At 37.2% G+C, this 18,976-nt stretch overlaps 1 protein-coding gene across 2 annotated transcripts in view; it reads left to right on the top strand.

Moving 5' to 3' along the window:
* The window catches only part of NUP37 (nucleoporin 37), a 46,846-nt gene that overhangs the window by 14,822 nt on the left and 13,048 nt on the right, over positions 1-18,976 (top strand). Inside the window, exons 5-6 of one of the 2 annotated variants that reach the window (XM_007527928.3) lie at positions 921-1,015; positions 15,644-15,734. In XM_007527928.3, coding sequence (XP_007527990.1) covers positions 921-1,015; positions 15,644-15,734 — 186 coding nt within the window. The remainder of the gene's footprint in view (positions 1-920; positions 1,016-15,643; positions 15,735-18,976) is intronic. The other variant, XM_060194263.1, reaches the window with a different exon arrangement.

Genomic DNA, 18,976 nt, shown 5'->3' with positions numbered 1-18,976 from the left:
ACAATAAAACAAAAAGGGCAACAAAAGGGAATAAATAAATAAATATTTGTTTAAAAATAAGATTATTTTAAAACCTTTGATTCATCAAAAGTCAGTGTGCTAATTATAACAGACATTAAGTAAATATTTACCGGTGATTTAGTTTGTTGTATAAACTATAACTTTAGGTTTAGGGGATGATTTGTTATTGTTACATGGGAATATTAATTGAAATCAAATTTGATCTTTTAGAAGAAGAACTAATAGTATCACTTCAGTATTTTAAATATGACATCTGAAGGGCCTGTGTAGAGTTTTGACTGAAAAAATTTAGGCTAATTGTACCTTGTTTGTTCTTATAGTCTTACAAGTTTGTTTGTTTGTTTTTTGTCTTGTTTTGTAGTCAGAGCAAGATATCTGGACTGTTATGACAATGGGCTTATTATAATAGCGTGTCTAGTACATTCAACTTGTTGAACAAAGTTAAATGAAGAGTATAGCAGGTGAAGTTTGTACTGTGTGTTTATTAGGGGAAAATATGCAGAGCCGCAGGTATGATTTTAAAAGGTCTCTATTTCAGTGCCCTTAGACTGTTTTGGTCTTAGTTTCTATTTGGACTTTATGGAAGAAGCAAAATAGGAGGTGATTTAAGGACAGGTACAGTAAAAACAACAACAACAAAAAAATCTGTGTTTTTGTAGGAAATTAATTAACTAGAAAAGAAAGATCAAACTAATAGCAGTTAATCAACTTCTTTCCAAGATAAACCTTTGCCAAAAGTGGGTGTATAAGCCATGTTTTAAAAATAGCAAATTGCCTAAGAAATATTTATAGAAAAGAAAAGCACACATGAAAGCTTTTTAGGCAGTGAAGAAAAAAATATAAGGTGAGAATACTGTAGGTGTTTTCCTCTGTTTTTCTTGACTTTTCCCTTATGTTAGATTTTAGATGGACATTCAGATTTCATTAATGATTTGGTGTTTGATCCCAAAGAAGGCCAAGAAATCGCAAGTGTGAGTGATGATCATACCTGCAGGTAATGTTGCTTTACACATTCTTTCTCTTATTTTAGCCAGTTCCTTTTTTTTTTTTTTTTTTGTATTTATTTATTCTTTTTTGTTGCCCTTGTTTTATTGTTGCAGTTACTATTATTGTCATCATTGTTGGATAGGACAGAGAGAAATGGAGAGAGAAAGGGAAGACAGAGGGGGAGAGAAAGATAGACACCTGTAGACCTGATTCACCACTTGTGAAGTGACTCCCCTGCAGGTGGGGAGCCAGAGGTTCGAACCAGGATCCTTACCCCGGTCCTTGCACATCGCACCACATGCACTTAACCCACTGCGGTACCACCCAACTCCCTAACCAGTTACTTTTTTAAAATTAGGGAAAATATAGCATCTATCTAAATTCCACAAACTGTCATAAAAGAAACATACTTTATTTAAGTTGTGAGTAGGACACAAACATGAGCTTCAAAGCCAGTTTTTTTTTTTATGTGGAAAGTACCCTCTCCAATGCATGAGTACTTCTCATTTTACCTTTGCACATGTATGAGACTTAAGTATATACCGGGTCAAATAACTCCAGTATTAAGCAATATGAGCAGAATGATAGAAAGGAGTTATTGTGTTGTGAAGAATGTTACAGATATGATCTGATGAGTAGTGTTTAATAATGAACTGAGAATCCCAAAGACAGTGTATAAAAATGTCAAGTTGAAAAATTAAAAATAGTTTTGCAAATAGTATTCTCACTGTATTTATGTGTGTGTGTTTGTGAACAATTTACTGTTAGCATCATAGAAGGGAGTACTAGCAAAGACCACAAAAGTCATATTTTTTTGTCTTAAAATGTTCCATCTTTAAGATGTCTATAAAATTTCCCTACTATCCAAAAATCATGTATAAGTTGGGCATCCTAGTTGTGACTCAGAAAATGCCTATAGCACCTCTTTAAGACAACCAAAAATGACACTTAGGAATTGGAACTCCCTTTTGAGAATTATTGGTATTGATGATAGAATATGACCAGACACTATTCTAAATGTTTTCTGTTAACTGATTCATTTACTCTTCATGAACCATCTATATAGTAGATTCTTTTGTATTCCTTTATTTTATTTTATTTATAAAAAGGAAACACTAACAAAACCATAGTGCCGGTCTAGCTTCATAGGCGGGAGACAGACAACCAGGGACTCATGGCTGAGCTGGGAAGCAGTATCTCATTTATTAATCAGATACATTGCCTTTTATGCATCTCTTCACCAGAACTGGCAAGTGAAAGGAAATGACTAGGAGAGGGGGCAGAGCAAAAAAAGAGCTCAAAAAGAACATAGAAAGCTTCCATCTAACCAGTGGGGATTAAACCAATACCCTGCAGGCAAGGCGGGACCCAGGTAAAACAGTGATTATATAAATAGACCACATCCTAAGCGAACCTAATGTGATGATCAAAACAGAAGGTCTTAGAAGCAGAATTTAGAAGCATACCAACACCATAGCATAAGAGGGGTACAATTACGGGAGTCGGGCGGTAGTGCAGCGGGTTAAGCAGTGGACCTGCATAAAGATCCTGGTTCGAGCCCCCGGTTCCCCACCTGCAGGGGAGTCCCTTCACAGGTGGTGAAGCAGGTCTGCAGGTGTCTGTATTTCTCTCCTCCCCTCAGTCTTCCCCTCCTCTCTCCATTTCTCTCTGTCCTATCCAACAATGACTACATCAATAACAACAATAAAAACAACAAGAGCAACAAAAAGAAATTAAATAAATATTAAAAAAAAAAAGAATCCCAGTTCAAGTCCCCGTTACCCACCTTAAAAAAAAAAGGGGGGGTACAATTCCACACAATCACCATCCACCATCAGAACTCCATATCCCATCCCCTCCCTTGATAGCTTTCCTATTCTTTTTTTCTTAATTATCTTTATTATTTATTTATTGGAAAGAGACAGCTAGAAATTGAGAAGGGAGGGGACATAAAGAGGAAGAGAGACAGAGAGACACCTGCAGCCCTGCTTCACCACTCATGAAGCTTTCCCCCTGCAGGTGGGGACCGGGGACTTGAACCAGAGTCCTGGCGCACTGTAATGTGAGCACTCAGCCAGGTGTGCCACTGCCCGGCCCCCCCATTTTTTATGTTTTATTTATAAAAGGGAAGCATTGACAAAACCATAGGATAAGAGGGGTACAACTCCACACAATTCCCACCACCAGATCTCCATATCCCATCCCCTCCCCTGATAGCTTTCCTATTCTTTAACCCTCTGGAAGTATGGACCCAAGGTCATTGTGGGATGCAGAAGGTGGAAGGTTTGGCTTCTGTAATTGTTTCCCCACTGAATCTTGTATTCCCTTTTTATAAATGAAGATCCAAGACAGCCAATCTTTAATCTGAAGCATTACACTGTACTATTTTCATTTCCCTGTTCTTTAAGAAGTTTTAGGTTTTTTTTTGAAGTTTTAGATTTTTAACATTGAAAAAGTAGGTGTTGATTTTCTCTGATCAAAATCAAGCATTATATAGAAGAACTTAGTGAAATTGTATTTACAGTCATGTCTACAAAAGTTTATTGTCTTGTTTATGAAGAATTTATATTTTAAAAAATCCTAGTACCAGTTCTTAAGAACCTTTGTCATGTTATTTCTTCATACTTCATTTGCACAATTTGCAGATGAAAATAAAATGTAATAAGAAACAGACTATTCTGGGGTATGAGAAATTTTTTCTTTAGTAGACTGCTCAGGCCTTTGCACTAGAAGGGTATTTTACAGAGTTAGCCTTGGTTTGTCACATAGTCATCATTGCACCTAGAAGACTGGTTTTGTAAGATGGTTATTCAGTGAGTGAATGGTGAGAATGAGTACAACTCCATGCCTAGCACCACTACAAATAAATAAATAGGGATAAAGAAAGAAAGAAATAGAAAGGAAGGAGAGGGGAGGGGAGGGAAGGGGAGGAAAGGAAAGGAAAGAAAAGGAAAGGAAAGGGAAAAGGAAAGGAAAGGAGAAAGAAAGGGAGGGAGAATCTCATAAGAGTTGGGGATATTTATTTATGTGCCACTGGGATTATCAATCACTGGGACTCTGTACCTCCACAACTCTAGTGTTCTAACAACCAGTTTTTTCTGTTTTGGTAGAAGCTGAGATACAGAGAAGGGGAGACACTTGCAGCACTGCTCTACCACTTGTGAAACTTGCCCCCTGTAGGTGGGAAACATGAACTTGAATCCAGCTTATCCCTCACTGTAACGTGTGCATTATAACAGTTGCACCACCACCCAGACCCTGTCAGGAAAAGTTTTTTGGTTTCTTTTGCCTCCAGGGTTATTGCTGGGGCTTGGTGCTTGCACTACAAATCCACTGCTCCTGGAGGCCATTTTTTTCTCTTTGATTGCCCTCGTTGTTTATGGAAAGATTTTTTTAAAGCAGAATTCCAATGTAAATCATGGCCTTAGTAGCCAATCTGCTTCCTGTTTGCTATGCCTTTTCCTTTATAGTCCCTTATCATACTTACTATATTCAAATTGAGTTATATATTATGTGTCTATGCATATGCAAAGGAAACATGTAGTAGTGTTCATAATTATGATCATCTTTAGTTACATCATCAAAAAAAGGTTAAGCTCAATAATTTTTGCAAGATAAATAAGTGCATATTTATGTAAATGTCTTACTATCTACCTCCAAAAAAAGGTAACAATAATGCTTAAGTGTTTTGGGGTTAAATTTATTATTTTTAAAACTCACTAATGCAGAACATCTCATTCCCAGTCAGTGCCAAATAACAGATGTTCTTGTATATTAAAAACAGTACTGTTCTGTAAGAACAAATCAGACCAACAAGTATTTATTAAACATAATCAGTATAGCTAACATTTCATACTTTGGGGGATAAAAAAGAAACAGAAGACCTAGTGCTCACAGTAACTACTAATGATATCAGAAGTTAATTCCCTTTCCCTGGTCTTCCCCCAGTAATCTTTAAAAGTTTTGGGTAACAACTTATGGTGAAGGGAAATTGACTTCTAGAACCCTTTTTTTTTTTTTTTTTTTTTTTTTTTTTAGTTTAGGACTAAAAGAATAGATGCATGGAATATGCCACTTACTTTGTCAATAAATCATGGGATGTTAGTTGTCATATTCTAGCTGTCATCATTTTTTAAAAGAATGGGAGAAAAGGAAGATTTTTTTTTAGGAATGTAACCAAATCACTGAATAAATTACCTAGGTTATTTACAGGCTCAAAGTATTTTCTTGAAAAATTTTATCAGAGGGAAAAATGTTTATCAGGGTGTGTGTGTTTGTGTGTGTGTGTGTGTGTGTGTGTGTGTGTGTGTGTGTGTGTGTGTGTGTGTGTGTCATCCTAGCTAAATTCTTTCCATATTAACCGAGTACACTTAAAAATCTTCAGGATTCTGGGAGTCGGGCTGTAGTGCAGCGGGTTAAGCGCATGTGGCGCAAAGTGCAAGGACCAGCATAAGGATCCTGGTTTGAGCCCCCAGCTCCCCACCTGTAAGGGAGTCACTTCACAGGCAGTGAAGCAGGTCTGCAGGTGTCTATCTTTCTCTCCCCCTCTGTCTTCCCCTCCTTTCTCCATTTCTCTCTGTCCTATCCAACAACGATGACAACAAAAAAACAAGGGCAACAAAAGGGAATAAATAAATAAATATTAAAAAATATTTTTAAAAATTTAAAAAAATCTTCAGGATTCCTAATTAAGATAGAGTTTTCCTCAATTAGTCCCTATCCTAGTTGGAATCACAAAATTTCCAATCTATTTAAAAATTGGTCCTTGTGGGAAACAGAAAAGGCATCTGAGAATCTTATTATATAGACCACTGAAGATTTGGGAAGTTAGTCCCCACTTAAAGCAAATCAACCATGCCTAAATAATTACAGGTACAAACTAAAATCAGATTTTTTTTCATTATAATATCATTGCTAAATAACACCAGAAATACAGTTCTCTGTTTATCTTTTGAAATACTCCTAATTTCTGTGTAACATTTCAGATCAAAGTCTTCAGATCAAAGATTGTTGCATAGTTGTAGTAAGAGTTTTTCAGAGTGGGATAAAATAAAATTAATGGGCTGGCAAAATAGGTCACTGAGATAATGTGCTGCTTTGCTATGTGTGTGGCCCAGGTTCAAGACTAGCCCTATTGCATTGAAGGAAGCTTTGGTATTGGGGCGGGGGAGTCTTAAGCTATTTCATTAACAGACTACTCTAATATCCAACTCTTTGTTCTCCCCTCATGTGCCTTTGTAAATACAATACAAAACCAGTAATTCATGGAATATATTTTCTATCAGTGGTTATAGTGATTAAAGCTTGTTTTATGCAGCTCTTATGTGATTATATTAAGTGAATTGTATGTATGAGATGCATACACATAAAGCAATTTTCAGATTTGTTTCGAAAGTTCATTTATGTGAATGATAAATAATAGGACTTGTACTCTTTCATAGCACATAGTCAAATTTTAAGTTGTGTGGTCCAGGAGGTGGTGCAGTGGATAAAACATTGGATCCTCAACCATGAGGTCGATCCCCAGCAGCACATGTACCAGAATGATGTCTGATTCTTTCTCTTCTTCTATCTCTCTCATGAATAAACAAATTCTTTAAAAAAAAATTTAAGTTGTAAAGTATGTTAAAGTTTTTTCTTTTTTTTTTTGTCAGATGTTTTTATTTACTTATTATTGGATAGAGACAGAAAAATTGAGAGGGGAGGGGGTAATAGAGAGGGGAAGAGCGCATCACCTGCAGCCCTGCTTCACCACTCATGAAGCTTTTCCCCTGCAGGTGGGAACCAGGGGCTGTAACCTTCATCCTTGCACACTGTAATGTGTGCACTTAACCAAGTGTGCCACTGCCTGGCCCCTTGTTAAAATTTTTTCTTGGAAATGTGTAAGTGTTAACATTTCCTGGGTGGTGTCACTAGCATTAGATTAACATTTGTGTTAATAAAAGGAAAAGTCCTTTTACTCAAAGCACTGGAAAATTACATATATATTTTTTCTTTTTTAAAAAAATATTTATTGGGGAATTAATGGTTTACAGTTGACAGTAAAATATGATAGTTTGTACATGCATAACATTTCCCAGTTTTCCATATAACAATACAATCCCCACTAAGATCCGCTTCTGTCATCATGTTCCAGAACCTCCCGCCTCAGGGTCTTTTACTTTGGTGCAATACACCAACTCTAGTCCAGGTTCTGCCCAGTGATTTCCCTTCTTTTTTTTTTTTTTAATTATTTCTTTATTGGGGAATTAATGCTTTACATTCAACAGTAAATACAATAGTTTGTACATGCATAACATTCCCCAGTTTCCCATTTAACAGGACAACCCCCACTATGTCATTTATCATCCTTCATGGACCTGTATTCTCCCCACCCACCCAGAGTCTTTTACTTTGGTGCAATATGCCAATTCCATTTCAGGTTCTACTTGTGTTTTCTTTTCTGATCTTGTTTTTCAACTTCTGCCTGAGAGTGAGATCATCCCATATTCATCCTTCTGTTTCTGACTTATTTCACTCAACATGATTTTTTCAAGGTCCATCCAAGATCGGCTGAAAACAGTGAAGTCACCATTTTTTACAGCTGAGTAGTATGGAAAATTATATTATTACATATGATTTGTTTGAAAACTACCACATGGTATTTCTTTGTAGTTTAGAATTTAATTTTAAAGTAATTTTTTAAAGATTTTATTTATTTATTTATTTATTCATGAGAAAGATAGGAAGAGAGAGAGAGAACCAGACATCACTCTGGTACATTTGCTGCCAGAGATTGAACTCAAGACCTTGTGCTTGAGAGTCCAATGTTTTATCCATTGTGCCACCTCCTAGACCACACTTAAAGTTATTTTTAAGTGTAACACAATTTCTCACAGTTCCTATTCTTCAAAATTCCATTGTGTTTGTGTGTGTGTGTGTGTGTGTGTGTGTGTGTGTGTGTGTGTGTGTGTGTGTTAGGTAAAATGTTAATTCTTCTCTAGGATGGCCTGGGGAAGTATCTTACCTCAGTGATAAACTTGTGAAGTTAAGTATTTCTTAATATTTCTCGCTAGACTCTTAGAAACTATAGGTTTAAGTAAAGCATAGCTAAACTATCTTTGTCATGAACTGCTTGAAATAAACAAGAGTTAAGTTCTCATGGCATATTTTTAATTTAACAAAAGGGGGGTTTCTAAGTAAAAATCATAAGTTCTCCATTACTTTCTCCTTCCTCTCCCCTCTCCTCCCCTCCCCTCCCTTCCTCTGCCCTCCCTTCCCCTCTTATGCCCTCCCCTCCCCTCCCCACCCCTCCTCACCTCACCTCACCTAACATTTTCAGATAGATACAGAAAGATTGAGGGAGAAAGAAAAAGACACCACAGTATCCAGGCTGCCCCTAGCGTTCTAGGGACTGGGCTCAAATTTGGATCTGTCTCATGCATGGCAAAGCAGGCACACTATCCAGATGAATTATTTTTTCCTTTCCCTAAAGCAATTTTTTTTATTTTGTTTGTAAAAAGGAAACACTGACAAGACCAGAGTATAAGAGGGGTACAACTCCACACAGTTCCCACCACCAGAACTCCATATCCCATCCCCTCCCTTGATAGCTTTCCTATTCTTTAATCCCTCTGGGAGTATGGACCCAAGGTCATTGTGGGGTGCAGAAGGTGGAAGGTCTGGCTTCTGCAATTGTTTCCCTGCTATTTTAAACCATAAACTGTATCCAACTCCCCCCCCCCCCATTTGTTCATTTTTCATCCCACTATACAAGTCAAGAAGTAACTCAGGGCACCACCTCTGGACAGGACAACCTTTCATCCTGACAGGGGCTATGTTCTTGTTTTCTCTTTTCCCTCTCTTTTATCGTTATTATTTAAACATACCCATGAAGCTAATGTTCATATAACTGAGATAGGAGAAGAAACCGGAATATCCAAAGAAATTCCATTTGGACATAGAGAGATGTCAACATGCAAACTTCACACAGGTAGTGGCCCCAACTGGGAATCTTTTTTTTTTTTTTTTTTCTCATCAACATAGAACAAAATGTTACTCAAGGACCTGCAACTGTTTCTGCAAATCAGCAAAAACTATATTAAAACTGTATGTATGAAATCATATATAGTTTTGAGAAAACAAAACAGCACCATATAGAATTATGAGAAATTTTAACCCCTCCAACTCTTCATAAAGATTTACATTGGGACGGGTGTGTGTGTGTGTGTGTGTGTGTGTGTGAGAGAGAGAGAGAGAGAGAGAGAGAGAGATGCTTTCTCAGGGTTAGGTTTGAAAGAACCTTTCCTCTTGAAAACATAGTATTTGATTATATTTTTTTCCTTGCTCTTAATTATTAAAAAGTACTAATTTTAACCCTTAAGATTCTTATTCTCAAGTCAGTAATCATTTTCTTTTGTCACTAATACAGCTAGTATACCAGTACTGTTTGTTGAATAGTCTCAAGTTTTGTTGTTGTTATTGTTATTTTGTTTTGTTTTGTTTTTGTTTTTATTAGAAACAGAGGGAGGGGCCAGGTGGTGGCACACCTGGTTAAGCGCATGTATTACAATGCACAAGGACCCAGGTTTGAGCCCCTGGTCACCACCTGCAGGGGGAAAGCTTTCCGAGTGGTGAAGCACAGCTGCAGGTGTCTGTCTCTCTCCCTCTCTGTCACCCCCTTCCCTCTTGATTTCTGGCTGTCTGTATCCAATAAATAAAGATAATAAAATTTAAAAAAAAAAGAAAGAAAAGAAAAGAAACAGAGAGGGAGCGTGCAATAGAGAGCACAACACCTAAGCTTCCTTTATTGTGGTGGGAACCAGGCTTAAACCTGGGTTGCAACCATGGTAAAGGAGAACCATATCATTTTATTTCATTTACCAAAGTGCTGTTCATTTTATTTCATTTACCAAAGTGCTTATGCTGGTGCTGGGGATTGAGCCTAGGTGCCTCAGGCATGAAAGTCTGTTGCATAACCACTATACAGACAGAGAAATCAAGAGGTAAGGAAAGAGACAGAGAGAGACGTGCAGCACTGCTTCACCACTCATGAAGTGTTCTCCCTGCAGGTGGGGAAAAAGGGCTTGAACCTGGGTCCTGTTGCACTGTAATGTGTGTGCTTAACCAAGTGCACCACCACATGTCCCCTGCCCAAGTAATTTTTAAATACAGTATTAATCCAATCTCACTTTGGATGCATTAATAGTGACATGTACAAAAAAATACCCTTCACAGAATTATGGATTTATACTATTATTGCCATTTTAATGCCTCTACTATAAAGTGTTGTCTGGCTACCAAAGTTTTCAAAGTCTATGTTAAGCCTCAAGCTAGCAGAGTTTATTTAATTCACCACATTAGCCTATCCTACCCACTGTCCAAATTCATCCATCTACTCCCAAGGTTTGTGCTTCAGCGATGTGGTCTCATTTCTGACATCTTCTTGCACTTAAAACCAGACATTTTTGCTTTTCTTATAATTGTGTGTTTACTTTAATTTACCCTGTTTTTTCTTTTAATAATGCATAACATTGTAACTAATAATTAATAACTGATTATTTGGAACTGAGAAAGTTAAAATTTTCATTGTACCATAATAAACTCAGTAAAATGTGTATCTAAGAATGTCAGAAGTCCCTTTCTTGCACCTAGTAATATTATAAAGTGCTTTATCATCCTTATAATTGCATCTTGGTATAATATTTTTAGATATCTTGGTGGGGGGCTTCTTGCACATCTTTTTTGCACAGTTCTACTGCTCCTGGGATGACTTTTTCATTCTTTTTATTTCCAATAGAGAGAGATAGGGAAAGATACCACAGCACCATTCTAGCATTCAAAGAACTTCCCCCAGTGCTGTGGTACTCCCATGTGGGGCCAGGGCTCAAACCCAGGAGATCACACATGGTATAGTTGTGCTCTGCTGGGTGAGTTCTCTCCTACCCCCTTGATATGTGTTTGATCTTGCTTTCGTTTTGCCCCTTGGTTTCATATTTAATTCATCAACACAGTGATTCATTTGGTCCAGTCATGTCTTTTAGAAAGATTGTGGTTTGTATTTTTTACGTTAGCAGTTAGGGCCAAATGGTTACAGATGTGTCGTTTAATGTTACCCATTCCTCTTTTGTCTGTGTTGTGAAAAACATTTGGTAGCAGAAATTTCATTCTACAATGAACTCCCTAACAGACAATGAGTTGCCAATTAAAAATGAAGAACAAATAAAAAGAACAGAATAGTACCCTGGAAATTTCCTCTTGAGTTCTCAGAGGGAACATCTCTTTCCACTAAATGTCAATTAAAAGACTATTGAGAGTATCTAGGATATCTTTAGTATGCTAGTACCTTATTGGCGGGATTTTTTTTTTCTAAATGGGACATCTAAAACTCAGGATAGGGTATATTTAGTAGTCTGAAAAGCATTTAGTCTGAAATGTGGCATTAATTTTAACAACAATCTACACAAAGTAAAGTGTAATTCATAAGCTTCCATATGGATAGCTCTTTATCCATGCATGTCACAGATAATTTTTTTATTTCTTTATTGGAGGATTAATAGTTTACAGTCTATAGTAAAATACAATAGTTTGTAGATGTATAACATTTCCGTTTTCCACATAACAATTCAGCCCCCTCTAGGTCCTCATCTGCCATCATGTTCCAGGACCTTAACCTTCCCCCCCTACCCCAGAGTCTTACTTTGGTTCAATACACCAAGACAGCTAAATTTAAGTGGTTTTACCTAGGACCATCCAATTGGGAGGGATGGGAATGACTAATGTAGTTATAGTCATATTGTATCCATATTGTCATTTTCTTTTACTTGAAGAGTAAGGCAGTGTGTACACCTTTGATTTGACCTGTGTTATTGGCACTGGTCAAATATGTCAGTACGTCAAATTTACCATAAAGCCTTTTTTTTTTTTTTAAGTTTCCCTTGCAAACATTTAAATAGGTATTTAATTGATATTTTGTCAAAATAGTTTGACTTGATAACATTATATTTTTATAAGTGGTCTGTTATTGTCCCACATATTTGACTATATGTATTAAGAATGTGAACCCAGCTGGGGTAGATAGCATAATGGTTATGCAAAGAGACTCTCATGCCTGAGACTCCAAAGTCCCAAGTTCAATCCTATATACCACTATAAGCAAAAGCTGAGTAGTAGTCTGGTTAAAAAAAAAAAAAAAAAAAAAAGAATATGAACCCTGATATCTTTCACTTTCTTTTTTTTTTTTATTTATTTATAAAAAGGAGACACAAAACCATAGGATAAGAGGGGTACTACTCCACACAGTTCCCACCACCAGAACTCCGTATCCCACCTCCTCTCTTGATAGCTTTCCTATTCTTTAACCCTCTGGGAGTATGGACCCAAGGTCATTGTGGGATGCAGAAGGTGGAAGGTCTGGCTTCTGTAATTGCTTCCTCGATGAACATGGGTGTTAACAGGTCGATCCATACTCCCATCCTGTCTCTCTCTTTTCCTAGTGAGTCGGAGTTCTGGGGAATCAGAGCTCCAGGACACACTGGTGGGGTTGTCTGTTCCCAGGAAGTCTGGTCAGCATCATGCTAGCATCTGGACCCTCGTGGCTGAAAGAGTCAACATATAAAGCCAAACAAATTGTTGACTAATCTTTCTCTTTCTATGATGTATTATTTTGGGGGATATATGATATATGATTCTATAGTTTCAGTGAACTTTTAGGTAATTCACTCAATAAATTTATTGGATTTAGCCCCCCCCCCCCAAGGCTATCACTGGGGCTCAGTGCTAGCACTATGAATCCACTGCTCCTGGCAGCCATTTTCTCCATTTATTGGATAGGACAGAGAGAAATTAAGAGGAGAATATGGAGGTAGAGAGGAAGAGAGAAAAATAGACCCTGCAAACCTGCTTCACCACTTGTGGGTTGGGGAGTAGGGGATCGAACCCAAATACTTTCTTGGGTCCTTGCGTTTTGTACTATATGCACTTAACTGAATGTGCCACCACCCAGCCCCCTTGGTATTAGATTTGCAAGTATTAACATAAGAGTTTCCAAATGCATAGATTATTCCTGCTATAGTGGAAACACTCTTATCTGGCATAGGGCAGCTGGTATCTACCAGCTATACCCAGTAAAACATGCAGAAAAGGTTCATAGCCATATTCTTAGTAAATGACCAAAATTAGAAACAACCTGGGGGTGGGGTGGTGGCACACCTAGTTGAGCACACGTTTCAGTGTGCAAGGACCCATGTTCGAGCCCCCTGTCTCCATCTGCAGGGGGGAAATTTTGCAAGTGGTGAAGCAGTACTGTGGGTATCTTTCTCCCTCCCCACCCCTGTCTGTCTCCTACTCTCTCGGTTTCTGGCTATCTCTATCCAATAAATAAGGGTAATAAAAAAAATATTAAGTGACAACCTAAAGATGTTAGCAATAGAACAGATGAACACATTGAAGAATACTTAATTTAGTGGATCAACATATTAAGTAATGAGAATGAACAGAATGCAACAACATGCAGCAAGGCTGTTTTATAAAATAATGGTAAATAAAAGATGCCAGACCTTGAAAATATATCTCATGATTTCATGTTTATGGTGCTTAGGAAACAAGCACAAGTTGGCTATAGTGTTAGGAGTCAGCATAGGAGCCAGACTATGGCACAAGGACCGGGGTTCAAACCCCCCAATAGAGGGCAGCTTTACAAGTGGTGAAGTAATACTGCAGGTATTTTGTCTTTCTCTCTGCCTCTCCATTTCATTCCTCTCTTGACTAACCTCTTTCCCATCAAATAAAACAAAGTTGGTGAAGGAGAGAAGGTAGAAAATATGGCTACCAGAAGTGGTAGATTTGTAGTACAAATACCAAGCCCCAGCATTAACTCTGCTAGCAATTAGAAAGAAAGAAAGAAAGAAAGAAAGAAAGAAAGAAAGAAAGAAAGAAAGAAAGAAAGAAAGAAAGAAAGGAAGGAAGGAAGGAAGGAAGGGAAAAAGGGAAAAGAAAATCAGCTTAGTGGGTACTATTTGTGAGAGTACACGGAAATATGATGAAATGATTACAAAATGAATTTGGGGGTTTGGGGAGCACTGTTTCTTAATATGGGTGCTATTCCATCTGAGTGTTTTCTTTCTGAGCTTTATGTTTAAGATGTGTGTGTGTTTATTATATATGAATTACTGCAAAAATATATCTAAACTGAAGTTTCATCTGATAGACCTAATGTTCCCTAGATGAATCGTCTACTGAAGTCACAAGAAAATGAGTTGGACTCCACAGAAGGATTTGAAAAGAACTTGATGATGGAGTCTATCAAAAAAATAATAATAATAAAGAAAAAAACCAATAAGACTTTACAATTTAGGGCCAGGTGGTGGCACACCTGGTTAAGCACACATGTTACAATATCCAAAGATCTGGGTTCAAGTCCCCGGTCCCACCTGTATGGGAAAGTTTCATTAGTAGTGAAGTAGTGAAGGGTTGCAGGTGTCTCTCTTTATCTCTTCTTCTCTATCTCCTCCTTCCCTCTCAATTTCTGGCTATCTCTATCCAGTAAATAAGTAAAGATAATTTTAAAACATTTTTTAAAAGACTTAAAGTATAGCTAATTTAGTTATGATAACTCATTTCAACCCAATGTCTTGTATTTTGCGTATTTAGGATTTGGACTATACAACTAGAAAATTTTGTTTGTTTAGTAAGCATATACAAACCATAACTCATTTATCTTAACCCTGTAAAATAATCTGGATGACCTTTCTGACTTTTAAGTCAGTTGCTGCTTTTCATTCGTTTGTTTTTTTCTCTTTCCTTTGTTAAGTGTCAGGTTCTATTCACAGAGTCAAAAGATGCTCTTTAAAAATGAGACTTGTGTGGTGGGGCAGATGCTAGGAGATAGCTCACTCAGTAGAGCACAAATTTTACTATGCGCAAGGACCTGAGTTTGAGCCCTTGGCCACCACACAGATGCACTTTCACAGAAGAGGTTTCAAAAGTAGTGAAGCCCTACTTATGAACACTATGGTGTTTCTCCCGTCTGTCTCTCTAATCTCATCCTCTATCTTGTTTTTTCTTTTAAGATTTGTTTGTTTGTTAATTTGACAGGACATTGAAATTGAGAGAGATGGGGAACAGCAGAGGAGATATATGGTTATACAAAGAGATTCTCATGTCTGAGGCTCCACAGTCCCAGTTTCAGTTCTTCACACCACCATAAGCCAGAGCTGAGCAGTGCTGGAGGGGTTGGGGCGGGGGGGGGGGGGGGTCAGGTGGTGAAGTGTGGGGAGAGTATTCTAGCAGAAATGATTGGTAATTGAAATAACCACTGAAGTAGGAATGCAGCCTGATTAGTGACCTAGAAACTTCAAGATTCTGCCCACAAAATAAAGAACATGTAAATAATTTAATATACAGCATTGCTGTGTTAAATTATTAGGAAAATGTATCTGCTTTTCCATGATTGAATATGGTAAAAACTTAAATTCATCCTATTTGCACATTTTCTAAAAATAATTATACTATCATTTTATTTGAAAGATATACTTTTAAGAAAAAGTGTCTATTTTATAATCTTCAGTTAGTGTTTTTGAATTACTTCACAAAGGTCTCATATTTTAGTAGTGATACATTAAAAATATCTAACATTATGCTCCACTTCTTTTATTAGGATTTGGAACTTGGAAGGAGTGCAGACAGCTCATTTTATTCTTCGTTCCCCTGGAATGAGTGTGTGCTGGCATCCTGAAGAATCTTATAAGGTTTTTATTTATAACATAGTTGTGTGTTTGTGTGTGTGTGTGTGTGTGTGTGTATTACACTGAAAAAGTTCATATGTAATACGTACATACCTAGAAGAGAAAAGTCAATAACCTTCTACCTCAAAGACTAATTCGTCTAGAAATCTCTACATTTAAAAAGCTTTTTTAAATTTTATTTATTTATTTATTTTAACCAGCTCTGGCTTATGATGGTATAGAGGTTTAAACCTGGGACTTTGGAGCCTCAGGCATGAGCATCTGTTAGCATAACCATTATGCTATCCTCCACCCCTTTTTTTAAATTTTCACCAGTAATTGAATGATGGTTTACAATGTTACAAAGGTATAGTTCCACAATGTACCAGAGTTCTGTGCCTCCTTATTTTTCCTTTGGAAAACAATTAAAAAATTTTGTTTGACAACTGTCATCCACAGATAACATATATTAAAAGTATACTTCTCCTGTACTTTGATAGATTACAGTCTAAAAGATGATACCCAGACTCTAGTAGCAGGAGTCATTATTTTAAAAGTAAAAACGTTAAATTTTGCTTATGAGAAAATACATTTAAATAAAGCATTTAGGGGCGGGAATAGATAGCATAATGGTTATGCAAACAGACTCTCATGCCTGAGGCTCCAATATCCCAGGTTCAATTCCCTGCACCACCATAAGCCAGAGCTGGCAGTGCTCTGGTAAATAAAAAAATAAAAATAAAAAAAGAAGAAGAAAATCGGGTGGTAGAGTCAAAAGATACTATTAAAAAGAAAAAAGAGACTTTATTAAAAAAATAAAATTAAAATAAAGCATCTAGCACAGTTCCTGGTATTGAGAAAGCAGTCAGCAAATGTTAATTGTTAAATACTATTTCATTTAATGACTCTGTAAACTTTTTTCACATAGGGTCAGTTCCTATCCTTTAGCCCCATGATGTCCTAAATTACTGATTCTGTTATTAGTGCCCTCTTAAGTTCTAGCTCCCACTATGTTTTATTTGTTTTTTTTTTCTTTTTTTTTTCTTTAAGAAAGGATTAATTAACAAAACCATAGGGTAGGAGGGGTACAACTCCACACAATTCCCACCACCCAATCTCCATATCCCACCCCCTCCCCTGATAGCTTTCCTATTCTCTATCCCTCTGGGAGCATGGACCCAGGGTCATTGAGGGTTGCAGAAGGTGGAAGGTCTGGCTTCTGTAATTGCTTCCCCGCTGAACATGGGCGTTGACTGGTCGGTCCATACTCCCAGTCTGCCTCTCTCTTTCCCTAGTAGGGTGGGGCTCTAGGGAAGCTGAGCTCCAGGACACATTGGTGGGGTCTTCAATCCAGGGAAGTCTGGCCGGCATCCTGATGGCATCTGGAACCTGGTGACTGAAAAGAGAGTTAACATACAAAGCCAAACAAATTGTTGAGCAATCCTGGACCCAAAGCTTGGAAAAGTGGAGAGGAAGTATTAGGGAGGTACTCACTGAGAGCCTGGTCTGTGGAGGTCTTTTGACTTTTGTATCTTTCGGTAACTGTTAAATGATTTTGTACACAGATTTGTACTTTCCAGACTATATGACTCTTTGGCATAGTTACTTCTCCTATGAACTTCCTAAGAATTCTATAAAATACATAATCATGAACCCACCGATTTTTCTTCTTTTGCTGACTCATTTTCATCAAGACCAAAATTGTGTAACGAAACAAAACCAAAAAAATAAAGAAACCTTCTGGATTTGATCTGCTATGGTAGCCTATTATGAACCACTAGGTTGTTAAAGTAGTAATAACAGTGTCAAAAATGACAAGCAATTAAAATTGAGTGAGTGCTTATTATGTGGCAGGTTCTTTTTTAAGAACTTTACAAGTGTCTACACTCAGTTAATCTTCAAAAACGTCCATTTACAAGATGAGGAAGTGGAAGCTATGATTAATAGAGCTTAAATAACTTAACAGAGATCATACTGCCTCTAAGTAGTGATGCTGGACTTTGACTCCATGCTGTTAACTCTGAAGTCCATACTCCTAATGGTGCCTCTGAATCACCTTCCTATATTTTAAATTTTTAAGTTCAGTTGTAATGACATGCTGAAACTGACATTTTCAAGTTAGTCTATCTAAGGTAGACAAGAAAAATCAAAGAGTGACCCAAAAGACTGCAAAAACGAGGTAATGTGTTTGGCAAGGGTTACTTGTAGGTACAGATGGAAATATGGTTCATCTGACAGAGCATCAAAGTCAGTTCTATTCCCAGCACCGCATGTACTAGAATGATACTCTGGTTTGTCTCTCCTCTCTGCTTCATGTGAAGAATATACCTTAATAACAGAGAAGAATGTACTCTACTGACATTAAAAGACCTGAAAAAGTTTATATATACAGAAAGAATATATTACAGAATATATTAATTATATATATATAATTATATATATTATATATATTATATTATATAATTATTATATATATAATTATATATATTGTATTAATATATATTAATATATTAAAGAATATATTAATTTTGAGTTTGTGCAAATTTAGAGCAAGGACTTCCAAATATTCTGAAATATAGAAACAAATAAGCAACAGAGATGTTGTATGACAGAATTTTAATGATATGCTTAAGAAAGATAGAAATTAAGGTGGGAAAATAGTATAATGGTTATGCAAAAAAGAAAAGGAAAGGGTTGGTCCAGAAGTTAGCACAGTGGATAAAGCAGTGGACTCTCAAGCATAAGGTCCTAAGTTCAATCCCTGGCTCCACATGTACCAGAGTGATGTCTGGCTCTTTTTCTCTCTCACTCTCTCTCTCCTATCTTTCTCATGAATAAGTAAATAAAATCTTAAAAAAAAAAAAAAAGGAAAGGAAAGGGGGTCAGTGGTGGCACACCTGATTGAGTGCATGTTATAATGTGCAAAGACCTGGGTTCAAGCCTCCAGTCCCCACCTGTAGGGGGAAAGCTTCACAACTGGTGAAGCAGGGCTGCAGGTGTCTCTGTCTTTCTCCCTCTCTACCCCTTTCCCTCTCAATTTCTGACTATCTCTATCCAATAAATGAATTTTAAAGGGGGGTTGGGCAGTAGCACACTAGGTTAAGCACACATAATGCTCTAGGAGTGGTGCTAGGATGCTGTTTCGAGCCCCTGGCTCCCCACCTGGAGGTGGGGGGGTGGTCACTTCACAAGCCGTGAAGCAGGTCTGCAGGTGCCTGTCTTTCTCTCCCCCTCTTTGTCTTCCCCTCCTCTCTCAATTTCTCTCT

This window comes from Erinaceus europaeus, chromosome 7 (genome assembly GCF_950295315.1).
Source record: "Erinaceus europaeus chromosome 7, mEriEur2.1, whole genome shotgun sequence".
NCBI lineage: Eukaryota > Metazoa > Chordata > Mammalia > Eulipotyphla > Erinaceidae > Erinaceus > Erinaceus europaeus.
This window is presented reverse-complemented; position numbering and strand designations above follow the sequence as displayed.